Here is a 16,135-nt window from a genome sequence, read left to right on the forward strand (position 1 = left end):
TGTTTACATAGCTTAACGTAGCTGTCAAATAAATAATTTCTTTCAATGTCAATATCAGTTCATAAAAAACGTGTTCATGGGCTTCTAAAAAATGCATTCTAACCTTGAAATAAAATGTATTCCAGTTTAGTCATTTCAAAGAGTAATCACTAACAGATAATTTTTATATGAATATGAACTTGAATAGTAGTTAATATATAAAAGAATGTTTTTTAGACTTATTTACATATATGTATATAATACTCATTGACGTCATCAATGTCACATCAATTTGTTACATGATACAATTTAAAAAAAAAAGTATTTATGTTGTACTTCCAGAAAACAACATTTTTGTGATGCCTTGTTTGGAAGGCTTTATTTTTTGAAAGACTTCATTTTCTTGTTTTGGAATGATTTTCCATCAGCATCCAAGAACTCTTTGAGTCTTAAAAATTCAATACTTAAAATGCTTTATATTTTTTAATACTTATAAGAAAGGACCCTCAGAGGTTAAAAAAGTTAAAATACTTATAATACAAAAATATTGAAATTGGTTCTGCTTAGCTATAAAAAATAACAAAATTAAAATTACTACACGCATCACAAGGCTTCCCCGATTGAACCTCCCGAAAAATTATAACATCCTACGTCATACAAAACGTACTAAATAAAATACTAAAATATAATGGGGCAAGTTTTGGGTTATAAAAATAAAAAAAAGTCTTAACATTCCATACAATTTTATCTGCTTGTCTGTACTTCAGCCCACAGTCTAAATCTGAAATAATGAAGTAATATATCCTTCAAACATGAGAGTTGGGACTTATTGTATACGAGCTTAAAAAAGGATCTCTTTTTTTTACTTAACATCGAATCTTAGCTTTTAACGTATAATTGTGTCCTTATCAGTGTTGAAATAAGAAATCAACACAACAAAACCAGAAGGACCTAATTCAAAACTCAAAATGTAACGACAAAAATTGATTCAAGTTAAAAATTCACCACACACCACCATACGAGTCAGTTCAACCAGAGTTGCCGATGATTTTATTTAAGCACCTTATACGCATGTGTTCTAATATCTTTCGCGTTAGAAAACCATGAATGATTGTGACGTAGCCATAACCTCTTTTGTTGACAAACTTTCAAGGTGAATTCGTTTGGAGAGGATATCTGTGCTTAACATCTGTGTACCTGAAATGATATATACGATACGATTGGAAAGGATGGGCTTCTACTTTTTATTGCAATCTGTTGATGCTGTTGCTTCGGTAAGACAAGTCGAGATCCTATATAAGAAGCAGTAAATTCAAATTCAAGTTCAGTTTTCGGAAGCAGAGTTGAGTCGGCAAACTCATCATTGGGAAAATTAAACTCAAAAATAATATTTGAAAATATTAAAAACTTAATTTTAAGTGATTCATTTTTGTTTTTTTTTGGTATTTGAATTTGTTAAAGCATATTTCAATTATTCGAGGTGATACAAATTAAAAAATTTCTATTGCAATCAAAAAGGATTTTTGGAGAATCAAAATCCTAAAAAATGTTATTTTGTGAGAGAATTGAAAAAAATATTATTTAACATAATTTTTGTGTGGATTCAAAGAGGAAACAAGAGGAGTTTATAATGAGACCTTTGCAGTGTATCAAGAGGCTTGTGGTTTTTGTTTTCTTCATAGAAGGTAAGAATTTTAAGACAATAAAAATTAAAACGATTTACTAGTGAAATGATCTGATTTATAAAAATTAAATTAATAAGGCCGTTCAAATAAATTAGTAAGAAAGTTAGAACTGAAATGTAAGGTCCTTTTGCTAAAAAGAATAAAATGATATAAATTTCGAAACTATGTAAAATAAGGTTTATACAAACGTAGAACCTAAACTCTTTACTAAAATATTAAGGTTTTGGATCAGCAAAATATCTCTGAATCAAATATTCGTCTTTGAAAAGTTGTAAAATCCTTAATAGGCTTCAACAATTTTAAGAAAACATTCGGGCAAAAAATGATTTTTCCGAAATAAATTAAGCGTAGGTATAGAATAGTTTGTTAAAGGTTTTTTTCTTTTGGAAGGACCTATTTAATCTTAAATATTTTTCAAAATTGTTTACAATTAATTTGTTGCTTTGCAATTTTCTTCAGTAAAATTAACATTACGTCTAAGAAATTTTCTAAACTGCAGAATATATCAATTTTTGAGAAATAAACGATTTTTGAATATTTTTAACTTTCCATAAAAAGTTATCGCACTCGAAATGACAAATTGAAAATTTTCACATTTTTGTACTTTTCAGTTTTAGTAGTATTTGTTTTTTAGGAGATTTCACCATAGTAAATCGATTGAAAGATCAAAACGCCTAGAAATGACTTTCAAAAAAATCTATTTAGTTTTTGTACCATTAAAAAAATTTAACAATTTTATTGATTCCAAATAAATAAAGTCGATTTTAATTAAACAAGTTTAAAACATTGGGATACATTTTTAAAAATTGTAAATAACGGTTTTTTGATTTGATTTTCGTTTTTGTTTTAAACTTTGATAGATAATGACTTCAAAATAGTTTTGTATAATTACAAAACAATGTTGTTAATAATTATTGGTAAAGCTTAAAAAAAATTTGACAGTCTTTTCTAAATAAATTATGTAAATTCCTACTTAAAATTATTGATTAAGTCTAAATTATTTGGACAGAAAACAGCGTACATTTTACTTGTTGAAGTTACAAAAGATGTATATACAAAATATCGTTTTCAGTTTTGTAGGGCCCGATGGATAGTTATTAGTATGCCTCTTTAAAAAACTAACAAAAACACATTGGTAGCAATTTGACAAAAAATAAATTAAAAAAACTGCAAGCATTATAATTTAAACTTAAAATAAAAATTAAATATTTGGTTCCGAATTTTTGTTTTAATTCAAAAGTTTTGTTGAAAAAATTGATCCAGGTCTGATGAAATGATTCATAAATAAATGATTCTGTTACATTATTTGCAGAATTAAAAGAAGTCAAACAGATTTATTGAATGCTAAATTTATTAAACTGTATTTACAAACAGATTTTTGAATACAATTTTTCAACATTTCAATGCAACAAAAGAACTTTAACAAATTCAGAATTAGAATTTCGATTACAACCAAAATAATATTTATTCAATTTATGGAAAAGCGACTATAGTAAAGTTAATAGTTATTTTTTAGTTATTAGTTGGAATATTCTTATTGGGAGTGATACTTTAAGCCACAATTATACAATGGTCAGAAATATTTTATATGAAATTTTTTTTCAAAAGCGAATTTAGAATTTAAAAAAGAGGCTAGGATGCGACCCACACTGATAACTTCCCATCCCATCTGTCAATTTGTATTTCTTAAAAGTTTTTTAGGTTTTCGTGTTGTGTTAAGAAAGTTGTCAGTTGAATTGTTCTTAAAAATTTCAAAACTAACAACAAATTTTGGATATAATGAGATAGTTTTATTTTTTAATGAAAAAACGGACTGTCGGATTTTTATAAAGGTTTTTTAAAGTTTTATTTTTTGTACAAAAACTGTGAATTCGATTTTTTTCAAAATTTGACTGAATTTTGAAAACAATAGTTTTAAAATGATAAAATTAGTTTAAAGCCAATGTCTTAAAATCCTGAAAAGATATATTTAAGTCGAAAATCAATTTCTACCAACTTTTGTTAATTTTTTTTTTTAATTTCTAATTTATTTGTAAAAAAAATGTCAATTTGATTTTTCTCAAAATGTTACTGAAGGTTGACAACAATATTTTTTAGAAGATACAGTTAGTTTAAAGCCAATAAGTAAAATCCATAAAAATCTTTATTTAGAATCTAGAGACCTTGAAACGTGTCAAAATTTTCAATTTGAAAAATCCGACTCATTACTTCCTATGGGAAATTGAAAATTCTATCGTGTTTTAAAAATAGGCAAAATTAATTTCTCTTTTAGAAATAAATGTTTGGGTTTACGAAAAGAATATGAACTTTCCTTTTAGAAGTTCATATTCTTTTCCTTTCGGCAGCTTGTTTAGCCAGTTAAGTCCAAAATTAAAAACAATTTGAAAGCTTTTTGTAGCTTCATAATTGCTAACAAGAAATTCCAAGATATACTATCAACTAAATGAGCTATAACAAAATAACCAATAGGCATTCTATATAAACCTGTGATTTTTTGCAAGCTTTTTTCAGTCTAAATTTAATTGTCTTGGAGCATTATGATCCTGAATTACGAAATAAAACCAGCAAAGTTTTTGATTTGGTTTCTTTATCTATTCCTTATTAAGAGATTCTTTATGAATTATCATCTCTTGATGACTCTATAAGCCTTCCACGAGATAATATACCTCAAATATTTCTTATAACATTTTTTCGTTCTTCATTAAATTGTACACCAGTCTGGTTCTGAAGGTCTGTTTATGGATTGCTTACTCCAACTTTCATAACTCAAACTTATAAAACTTTTTTAGAGCGATTAAAAAACCTAACTTATAAATCGTATTCAATCCAAAAGAATATGCAGTGTTTTACCTAAAACTATACTCTATTTTCCAGGTGTGCCACAAGGGAACCTTCTTCGTACACTCCTATTATTCATTTATTATTATACTATTATTTGGATATGATGTTAAAATTTTTTATAAAGTCAGAACTTTGCATGATTATATTCAACTTCAACGCGATGTTGACAGTGGCGTGACAAGAACTGATTTAGTTGAAAACATATAGAACATATTTTAATTAAGCAAAAAAATCAAAACTGAATGGAACTGTCGTCCTTTTGTTTAATGTTGAGCTGAGTCCTCAAATCGGGAAACAAACTTTTTTTTTTAAATTTTAAATTCATAAATGGAAGATAAAACTAATAATATTTTGTCATATCTTTAACAAAACCCTATTAAGTTAACTTAGCATTTGTTCAACTACAACTTTCTTGTACTACCGATATTGAAATATATTAAAAGATTATTAATAGATATTTTATAAAGATATAAAGAAAGGCTGTATGGATTACACTATCTAAGGTGGATACAAATTGTGTACATACCTTTTGACGAAGTTTAAAATTCTTTTTTAAACTAAATTCTAACATTATAAAAAGCAATTTGACTGTTAGTTTTGAAACTTAGGTATTAACATACACAACCCTTTCATAGATATTTACAAACTAAGAAATTCTTGGCTGATTACACTTTTTAAAAATAAATGTTGCCTTGAAATGTCCATCACATATAAATATAAATATGTTTGTAGGAAAGGAAGGATAGAAATTTAAAATTCTTGAAAATTTAAAATCTATCAAAAACATAAATTTAATGATAGATATGTGGGAGCTTGTCAAAAAAATATAAATGATTATTCGGTAAGCTAGATAACTTTGAACAAGAAAAAAATAAATTAACATAACTAAAGCTTAGACTATTATATATTCTTTTCAAATTTGGGTCCACCCCTTAAAAAAATAATCATAGTGTTTTAGAATAGAAACACGTGACTTATAAATAGAAATAAAACAAAAATCTTTTTTATATGCTCAAGTTAGTTCTCATACAAAGTAAAAAGGTTACAAATTGGTAATTTAAGTTTGAATTGTGTAACTTTTGGATATAAATTTTGTAGACGAATTTACTAAGCAAAAATAATAAGTAAAACACTTACAAAACTTATTACATTCAGCTAAAATTATGACTTATCATTAAAATTAAAAAAAGAGCTAAAACTAACTTTAAAATTCAATTCAATAACCTACGAATAAATATATTTTAGTCGACTTATTTTCAAAAACTATTACTGATAAAATGGATAGCGTAAAAAAGAAAGTGTTTTCCAAAATTAAATTTTAATCAAACAAGTAGGCAAAATTCCGTTCCTGGTAATGAAATTTCATTTTTACAATGTGTTCTGATGACCTTAACTCAAATAACACAACATAAAACCACTCTGCCACCCCAGATTGCATAAATTAGGCTTTTTTTTTGATTTTTCGAACAATATTTATTATAATCATAATAAATTGTTATATTACACCTGTCTTACATAAATCTTAAAGAAACGCTGAACCTTTTATGTTAGGACAGTTTTCAAAATGCAAAACGGTTTAAAATCAAATGTTTAATTTTTTTTTTTAATTTGGCTATTGGCTAAACAAGATGTCATATCAAGTTTTTAAAATTTATTGAAGAAATAATATTGAAGCCGCCAAGATTTATAAATAAAGACTAGTAACTATTGCGAAAAATTATTGCGTAAAATTATTTAAACTGAATCTAGAAAAGAGAGTTTATAACATTAATTTAAAAGTCAATATTAAATGGAAAAATTAATCATACCCGAGAACGGTATCATCCGCTCGTTGGTATTATATTGGTCCATGATTCTAATATCTCCGTCGCGTCGCTTAGCTTAAAATCAAAGACTTTCAAATTCTTATCGATTCTATTTTTCCTTATTGACTTTGGAATAGGCACTACTCCTATATCAATCAAATATCTCAAGAAAATTTGAGCGGGTGTAATTTCTGGCCATGGCGTTCTAAGTGGCATCATAGATAAAAGGTGGCCACTTTAAATCTGGTTTTGGTATGCTAATGGGCAGTACGCTGTTACAACTATGTCTCTCTCACGGCAGAATTCAATTAGTTTCTTTTGATTGAATACAGGATGACATTCGACTTGATAGACCAATGGCTTGATGCGACAGTTCTTCAAAACTAGATCGATTTGTTGACTGTTGAAATTAGAAATTAGACAAGCCAATACCTCGTACCAAACCCATTTCGACAAGCTTTTCCATTTCCTTCCAAGTATCTAGATAATCAACGTTCACCACTTCCATGAACATTGCCATCGCCATTGTAAACTTGACAAACTGGAAAGTGTAACAGGTATAAATCGATGTAGCCTAGAACTAAATTGTTCAAACTCAGCTGACATGCGTGCAGCACCAACTTGAGTTCATGGTGAATGCCACCCAGGCGTCCTCTCAACGAATTAGCCCTTCAGCAGATTTAGACTTAACAGCTCGTCCAACTTCAGCTTCGTTTTCGTAAACGAAAGCAGTATCAATGTGTCGATAGCCACAATCTAGGGCCTCTTTGCAGGCTTTTTCCGCTTCTGATTCATAAGAGCACCACGTACCGAGGCCAAGAACTGGCATTTTCTGCCGTTGCTTAACGAGGTTGTGGGTGCCAAGATAGGTGCCATTGTAATTGCAACTGTAGTTCCCTTCATCAACTATTTACAAAACGAAAATACAAATTAACAATAATTTAATAATTTCTTGAGTTCGCGATTATAGTATACTTGGCAAAATCTTAACAAAATTTATAAACAAGCGGTATGTTATGATTAAACTTACCCGTTTTCGGTTGCCTTTAACATTTTTTAAAGGGCATAGTTTGTAAAAACTTATACGATTTTATGGTGAGTTTTGAATGCGGGACACTTTCTTTAAAAAAGTATTGTTTTGCTTGTGAGGCAGACAAATTAATAAAGGGTGTTTTTATAGGTATAAGGTATTACATAGACTGACTCTATTTTATTCTCCATAGAAAAAATATTCAAGAAGCGTTAATTCACAAGATCTGTAGTAGGGTAAGGGCCAAATCACGGGTCCGTAACTTTAAACTATACGGTTAGAAAACTTTATTTTACTTCAAAAATCAATTGTGGATCGAGACGGCACCATGTGGTCTTGTTGAAACCACAGCACCTGTCAGTAAAATAAAAATGGCTCATTACAATCAACTGTGACGTTCTCGCAAGTATCGTTTTTAAAGAGTTAAGGACCAATATGAAGTTTTTAAGGGTCAAGAGAAAGAAATCTGCCTTAAATAATATTTACTGTATCCCGTCAATTCCAAAAGACAGTACTTTCTATAAGGATAATTTATTGTATCCATATTTTTCAAATCAATGTGTTGTATAATATTTCCAACACAACTTTCAGGACGTCTAAACTAATGAAAAATTTAATAACTGATACTAATTTACCAATATTGCATTGCTATGGCTTTTTGATATTTTTCTCATATACATACTTAACCTATGTCAACAAAAGTTGTTAATTTATTTCAAACATCCTGCTTCTCCCCAATAAAAATTATTGGGACGATCATATGTAAAATAAATCTTTCTACAAATTCACTTTCGATATTAGATTACTAATTAAAATTAGAAACCTATACACAATATATAAACAGCGACAAAATTCCCATAGCACCCGTTCGAAAATTGCATTTTATCCTTTTGCACTCCCAATTGTTCTCCTGTTGCTATTACATTGTGTACTATTTCGTCCTGGTCAAAATATTGATATCCTGACGTAACTACACATTTGGAATTGTTCAATACAAAATCGATTTATAGGCAGTTCTAGGACTACTGGAGCACCCATGCCATCCACCATCAGCCAGTATAACCAAATCCCAGCTATATCTGCTCAATAAGGTTGTTTGGCAGAGTCGCTGATAGATAAATTACAAACTATTCCCGGGTGGATAAAGTGTTGGTTAGAATACACCTGATGATGAAGATGAGATGATGATATTGGAATGAGTTGGAATTAGGGGTTGGGGTGGTAGATACTGCACTACATATATCGGTATCAAATTGAAGTCATCCATTGTTGCAGTTAATTAAAATGTTTCTATGGTTTTGTGAACATGTTTGCATTATAACGCGTTTATAGCTTTTGTCTTTAAGTCAATTGGAATTTTTTTTTTCAGTTTGATTTTTTGTTTTTCTTATTTTGATTATTTTTATAAAGGTGCATATATTAATGTTTGGTATAGATTTTACCCACTGTCTAAAATGCCACAACAGCTACCTATTTAAATTTTTATAATAAAAGCTCATATTTACATATGTAGGTTCTTTTACATATGATGATTAAATCTTTGCATGTTTATTATTAAAATCAATTGAGAAACTCTGTTTTAGAGGTTAATGAAAGTGAGAACTAAAGGGTGGGTTTATAAATTAAGCTTTTATATTTATTCACTACTTATTGAATTTTAAATTTTCCAATTAAAAAGAGAACTATTCATAAGTTTCACACAAATCTTCAAAGTTCAAATGGTAAACTTAAATTTAGAGGAAGAGTATGGTTTAAATAATGAAGTAATTGATACGAAACACGGACGAAATATTTAGGAACACATTTCAAAAAAATGCCGATTGAGTTTTTAATTTCTTGCAATAGAACATGAAATTTTATTTCATTCCTTTCCATAATTTCTTATATCGTAGTGGCTGACTTGATTAAAGATAAAGTGAATCAGTAAAAACTTTGATTTAAGAGATAGTAAAATAATGTGAATCAGTAAAAGTTTTTGACTATAAACTCATGACTCATAGTTATTAGCTACTTTAGTTCTTAGACATTTTTTCATTTGTATTCAATAAAAAATCGGTTCATTTCTTTTGACCTATAAAGTTCTCATCAAACGAAATTGACAGAAATGACAATCCTACAAATTTTCAGAAATGTATTTAACTTGCACATGGATGCATCTAAAAGGTACGTCATTATAGGAAAGAAATGGTGGTTCGTATATTGTATAGAAATAGAAAAAATACAAGTTCTCTTTCATTAGAAGTATTTTTAACTATAAAAAATTGAAATAAGTTGATGGAATGAAATTTGACGCCATTTTGTAAAAATGAATGTCAAAACATTACTTTGATTTGAATCTCACAATAAATGTTTGATAGTGCCGTCTCATATTAATTTTTCCCTCTCACATCTTTGTTCAAAAAAAGGGAGGGACGTGAATCAGACATTTTTGTTTTCCTATATTTAAACAATGGAAACAGTTATGAAATGTCAAAAAAGTTAAATGTGAACAACAAATAATGTTATGTACAGTACATAAAATAGTCTTGTTTAGTATTACAAATTAAAAGTATGAAATTTTCAAAAATAATACATAATAATAATCCATTTTGAACAGTCCGTTGATTAAATAACAACTGTCATCACACTTCAAGTCTTATTATATTCTTACTGAAATGCTAAAATTGACAGCCTTAAAAATTGGTATTCCTGTCATATTATGAAGAAGTTTTTAAAATATAATCTAAATGGTAGACGTACATTTATTTTAATGTCAAATAAGTAAATATCGAATTTACATTCAAAAAGTGACATCTGTATGCTTTGAACTAACGAAATGTAAACTGACCCGAACAAAAAATCTATTAGCATGCTTGAAAGCGTTTGCCATTCATCGCAACGTGTAAACCCAACCAAACAGTCAATTTTAATGGATCGTTTGATGATTCGTTAATAGTTTTTGGATATCTTCTTTCGATATAAGACAATTTTGCTTATTGACGAAGCAATTGAACTAGAAATGAGCTTTATAATTAAACAACGCCAAGATATTTATATTTTTTAAAGTAAGTATCCAAAACATTGAACCATTGTTTTGGCATTAATCGATCCATGATGAATTTAAAATTTACAGAAATGTCAACACAATCTGAAATTTTCAACTGTTAAATTATAGACAATAACCTTCCAAACTTCAGCATTAAACAGCATTGAACGAAGCTAGTAATTATAAGTCTAAAACAGGTATGAGTATATTATTTATATTTAAAAACGTTTCCAATTTTTAACCAGAGTTAAAGCACGTAAACGTCAAGATTTCATCGTGTAAACTATTTCAAATGTATAATAACATATTGGTCCTTTGAGCCGGATAATCTTACGTATATTGATTGTATGTGAGTCGAACACCAAGTTTTGAATATAGCTTTCCGATGTACATCTTTTTTAAGATACCATTTAAAACGAGTAAAACTAATTTTTTTATAAATACTTGTTAATAAGAACGTATTTATATATATTATCAACTTGTATGAGTGCGAATATAGGAAATATGCTAGAAGTATTTATTTTAATTAAGTTTTTAATAGATATGGATTTCTGTACATCATATAAGTAAAGTAAACTGACGTCTGGAAATAAAAACGAAAATAAATTTTGGTAAAAGTCATCTTACAAAATTTTTGACATCATGCCACTACTCAAATTTTAAGCTTTGAACGAAATGAAGACTGACCTGAACAAAACTCAATTGGCATGGCTTGATAACGTTTGTCATTCACCGTAACATGTAAGCCCAACCAAATTTAATGGATGCTTTAATAATGCGTTAATAATTTTTGGATGTCTTCTTTCCAAAAACGACAATCAATTGCTGAATGTATTGAACTAAAAATTAGCCTCATAATTAAAAACCGCAAATGGAAAAAGTGCTTTTTTCGAATATATTTATATTTTTAAAGTATGTTCCCAAAACATTAAACAGTTGTTCTGGCATTAAAACTATCCGTTATAATTAAGAATGGACAGAAATGTCAACACATTCTGAAGTGTTTAAGTATCAAATTCTAGACAACAACCATCTAAACTTTTATTTTTAACTGCTGATAGCAAATTAAAAATTTGCTAAGTGAGTTAAGCATTGAACGAAGTTAGTATTTAAAAGTCTTAAAAAGGTATAAATATATTATTTATATTAAAAAACGTTTCCAATTTTTAACAAGAACTAGATCACGTAAACCTTAAGATTTCATTATGTAAACCAGTTCAAATATCTTTCATAAAGATGTCAGTATGTTTTATTTTTAAATATAATATTGTATAATAATGTTTTGGTCCTTCGAGCCGGATAATTTTACATATTTTCACCGTATCTGAGCAGAACACTATGTTTTGAACATAGCTTTTCGATGTTCGTTTTTATTAAGATAGATAATATTTAAAACGAGTGACACTAAAATTTAATAAATACTTTTTAAAAAGTACGTATATTTGAATATATTAACAACTTATTTTGTATGTAATTAATTTTCCGGCTAATTTAATGTCACTCGTTTTATGACTGTGAATATAGAAATTATGCTAGAAGTATTTGATTTAATTTAGTTATTAATATATATGGATTTCCGTACTTCATATAAATAACCCTATTTTGGAGAAAACCCACAATAGGTATAATCTTTCGTCTCCTAATGCTAACAAAAAATATAATATATAATTGACTTTTAATGTAAGATAGCGTCTAAAAGGTGCTTTTGCCTTTATTTCTGATGAAATATTAATTTATTCGTTAAATTCAAATTAATCTCTTGTACTGGCAAATTAATTACTTTATTTGCATAGAAAGTAATTTGGAAGTAAGTAATAGAAATATAAAACTAATAATCATATATGTTTTGAGTGCACCTAGTACCTAAAAATTAATGGGTTTGGAGTTGTCGATGTAGGTAATATTTATCTATAAGATACATTTTATACTTCGAGTTTAAGTAGGTAATAAAATATCTTGGATTAAATAAAAGTACCTGCATATAAATAAATAGAAAAAAATAAGAATTTTTATTTTCAGAGTGTAAAATGTGTTCAGGTTTAAATATTAAAGAGGTCAGCTAGTTATATCCTCACTTGAAGTTAAGGGCGAAATGAAACTGGTATTTTCATACAAAATTTAAAGCCTTAAGCTCTGGTTTAAAGATGAATATAGGTGCAATTATTAACTATAAGTAAAAGTCAGATTTGAATCCGAACAATACTTACAACTCTGTAACTTTATAAAAAAATGCGAAAAATTGGACAAAAATAGCTTGAATAAAGTTTGATTAGGCTAACATAATTAAAATTCTGACCGAATTTATTATTTCTAACTCTTAGTTGTTTGGCCTTTGATATTTATAAACTTATTTTAGCTGTACAAGAAAATTCATGTGATTTAGAAAATTTCCCTTGCGACACTATTTCCATTTTCCAAATTTTAAAAGTAATATTAATTATTCTTCCTTAACTTTAACTGATGAGTTTTTGACTTTTATTCTAAGCTTTGCGCATATAATCTTTTGATGTAAGACCTTAGAAGAAATTTGGTGAACTCATCTGTGGAAGAATTACTTAAGAGGTCAAATGTTAAAATATTTTAACAAACTTTTCAAAAATCTGTAAAACTAAAGTTAAAAACTTATTTTAACTAACTTTCTTTTTTCATATGCTCGTATAGTCACATCACGTCCAACACCCTATGGCAGCCGAATATTAAACTTCTTGGGTAGTTCCATTGGTGCCAGCAGCAGCAGGTCGATTGTTGGTTGTAATAGTGGCAAGTATTGCGACAATGGCCGCCGTCATCATAACCACAATCATCAAAAGAACATCGGAACCGGAAGCGATTCATCTTTGGTTGAAATTAGTTTTCAACCCTTAAGAGAATTAGAATCTGTGTCATCATTAACACCGTTCTACCCATCACTTGCGGGGAGGAAAATTTTCGACGAAAACCAACTACCCCATCATCAAGTAGTGACGGTGGCCACTCCACCCAATAAAGCCCGTACTCCTTTCAACATCATCAGCCAAAGACATCACGACTTTAATCGCCAACGTAGAACAAGTTATCGTCGGCTGCTAAATGACGACGATGAGAACAACGACAACGGGAGCGAGAACGATAACGGTGGCGGTAGTGGCGGCCGAGGTGGCGTTGGCGGCAGCGGCGACGACTTCCAAAGCTATCACCATCGACGATATCCTGATGAGTCATCATCATCCTCTATCCAAAGGCCAACAACTCCATTCACACCTGTTGTCGGGGATTTGAACGGAATTCCATATCCGACGGAAGATCCGTTTGGTTTTATGCATCGTGACACACAATATTCAATACAAAATGACAAAGACCTTTCGCTTGAGGATAATGACAATTCGATGGGAAGCAACTTTCCGTGGGATGTTTTCAAAGGACATCAGCAAGCTTTGGGTTCGAGTTTGGATTCGGTTTCGGCTTCAGGCTTGAAGGACTCGGTGCCAGAAGAACACAGTTTTATGGATTCGGATTCGAACAATAAAAGAAATGCTTTGGCGGCATTCAAGCGTCAAAAATTTAAATCACATCAAACACAATTCATACCTTCGATATCTGGTGGTGAGTACTTCTAAAAAAAGAAACCCTTTCCGATATGATTTTTATTTTAACCCACATCTGAATTTTAAGTTCTTCTGTTAAGTTAAAATAAGATTCCAATGAAGAATGAAAAAAGTTTTGATTGCCCCCAAAGTTATGCAAATAAAGAGAAACCTGTGGAAATTAACAAGAAAAAAATGTATTTCGCCCAACGTGGGGCTCGAACCCACGACCCTGAGATTAAGAGTCTCATGCTCTACCGACTGAGCTAGCCGGGCACTTGTTACATCTGGTGTTTAAGTTCATACTTATTGGGAATATATTTAAAAATCGTCAGTAAAAAGTTTTTAAGTTCAAATATAATTATTATTTATGTCCAGAAATAGAAGGTTCCTTTCTACTTCGACTTTTATAAAATTCCATTAAAGTTTCGGCCACGGTTAGCATTCAATTTATGTCAAACATTTATTCACTTTTATAAGACTTCTTGAAAATAACTTAACACCAATAAATAAATGCAATGAATGAACGAATTCAATGAACTATAAAAGTCTAAAAAAGAGTGGGTTCAAGGAATAAAAGAACGAGTGCAGAGAATAAATTAATTTATCTAAAGAATAAATGAACGAGTTCAAGAAATAAATGAATAAAATTAAAGAATGAGTTCAAAATATGAAGATACGAGTTTGAAAAATGAATGAATGGATTCAAAGAATGAAATAATTCAAAGTGTAAAATGACGAGTTCAAAAAATAATTAAATCAACTCAAATGAAATTAAATGAATTAAAAATATGATTGGATGAGTTCAAAGAGGAAATGAACAAACTCAAAGAATGAATGGATGAATTCAAAGAAAGAGTAAACATATTTATAGATGTAATGAACGAGTTCAAAGTATCAACGGATGAGTTCAAATAAGTAATTAACAAATTTAAGGAATGAACGAACGAATTCAAAGAATGAATTTACGAATACAATGAATAAATACAAAAATTCAAAATCTGCTATACCAACTCAAAATTAGAAGCATTAAGGGAAAACGAATTTTCATAATTTTCTGTTTACGAAAATTGCAACGGAAGTGTCAAAAACCAAGTTGGTCTACGGAGACATTTACTGCGAATTTAAATTTTTCATTCTACTTTTATAAAAAATTGTCTCAAGTCAAACCATAAAGTCATGCCTTGAACAGGTCATTTAAAGACGATAAAATATAATGGCACACCAAGTCGTATACTACATAATGTTTGCTTTATTTTTGTGAATGCTGAGAAGATTTATGTCAATACAACTATTTTATTGAATGGACACATTCAAAGAATAAATAAACAAATTCGAAGAATTATTTAATGAATCAAAATTGTGAATGGATGTTGAATGAACGAATTCAAAAAAATAATTAACGAATTTAAAGAACAAATGGACGAATTAACAGAAAAATCAACACATTCAAGGAAAAAATCAATGCATTCAAAATATGAATAAGTTGTGAAAAGAATTGCAAATTAATACTTAGTTTTAAAGTGATTTAGAAAGGCTATAACATCAAACTTATTATAATTTTGCTCTAATCATAAACTGTTTGGTGTATCAAACTGCAAAATTGCCACTGCTTTGATTTTGTCCATATGATTAATTAAATATAAATTTAATAGGATAAATTATTTAAAAAATTCACTAAAATAATATTTCTATTTTTTACAGGAGCCATGACGAATCTTGGTGATTTCTTTAGAAATCTAAAAAACAACATTGAATTCATGGAAAAAAGCCGCCTTAGCAATTCCGAAGAAGTCCTCCTCGAAGGTGATCATCCACTACAATTGTTCAGAGAAGAGCTAAACAGCGATGGAACAAAACCAACAGGAACAGCTGCATTTCTCCATGCAATTCGAAATTATCGACCCTCCCAAAGGATACGATCATTGGTAGCTTTAAATCCCGAAGGCTATCATGGATCACAATTTTTGGACCCAAATTATATGTGGCTTGGTTTGGGTAAACGATAATAACTGAGATTGAAAACAAAACAATGATATGTATACAAAAAATATTAATTATATAGCTTATAAAGATTTGTTTATTTTACTTATGTAATATGTGTTATTATTTATATTTTTAAATTTTATGTAACAATAATAAATTGTAAATAATATATTATAATAGTTTATATTAAATTTTAAAATGTTTTAAGTTTAAAAAAACAA

The 16,135-nt window shown here is 28.9% G+C and overlaps 1 protein-coding gene and 1 non-coding gene across 2 annotated transcripts; one reads left to right on the forward strand and one right to left on the reverse strand.

The window, feature by feature from the left end:
- Nucleotides 1–1,503: 1,503 nt before the first annotated feature.
- LOC129948993 (probable serine/threonine-protein kinase DDB_G0276461) lies at nucleotides 1,504–15,937 on the forward strand. Its single transcript, XM_056060165.1, has 3 exons — nucleotides 1,504–1,664; nucleotides 13,027–13,947; nucleotides 15,633–15,937. Exons 1-3 carry the CDS (start codon nucleotides 1,610–1,612, stop codon nucleotides 15,935–15,937), a joined length of 1,281 nt encoding a protein of 426 aa, XP_055916140.1. The 5' UTR covers nucleotides 1,504–1,609.
- Nucleotides 14,132–14,204, reverse strand: Trnak-cuu (transfer RNA lysine (anticodon CUU)). The gene has a single exon. It is a non-coding gene; the product is annotated as a tRNA-Lys (tRNA).
- Nucleotides 15,938–16,135: the final 198 nt, after the last annotated feature.

This window comes from Eupeodes corollae, chromosome 3 (genome assembly GCF_945859685.1).
Source record: "Eupeodes corollae chromosome 3, idEupCoro1.1, whole genome shotgun sequence".
Classification (NCBI taxonomy): Eukaryota; Metazoa; Arthropoda; class Insecta; order Diptera; family Syrphidae; genus Eupeodes; species Eupeodes corollae.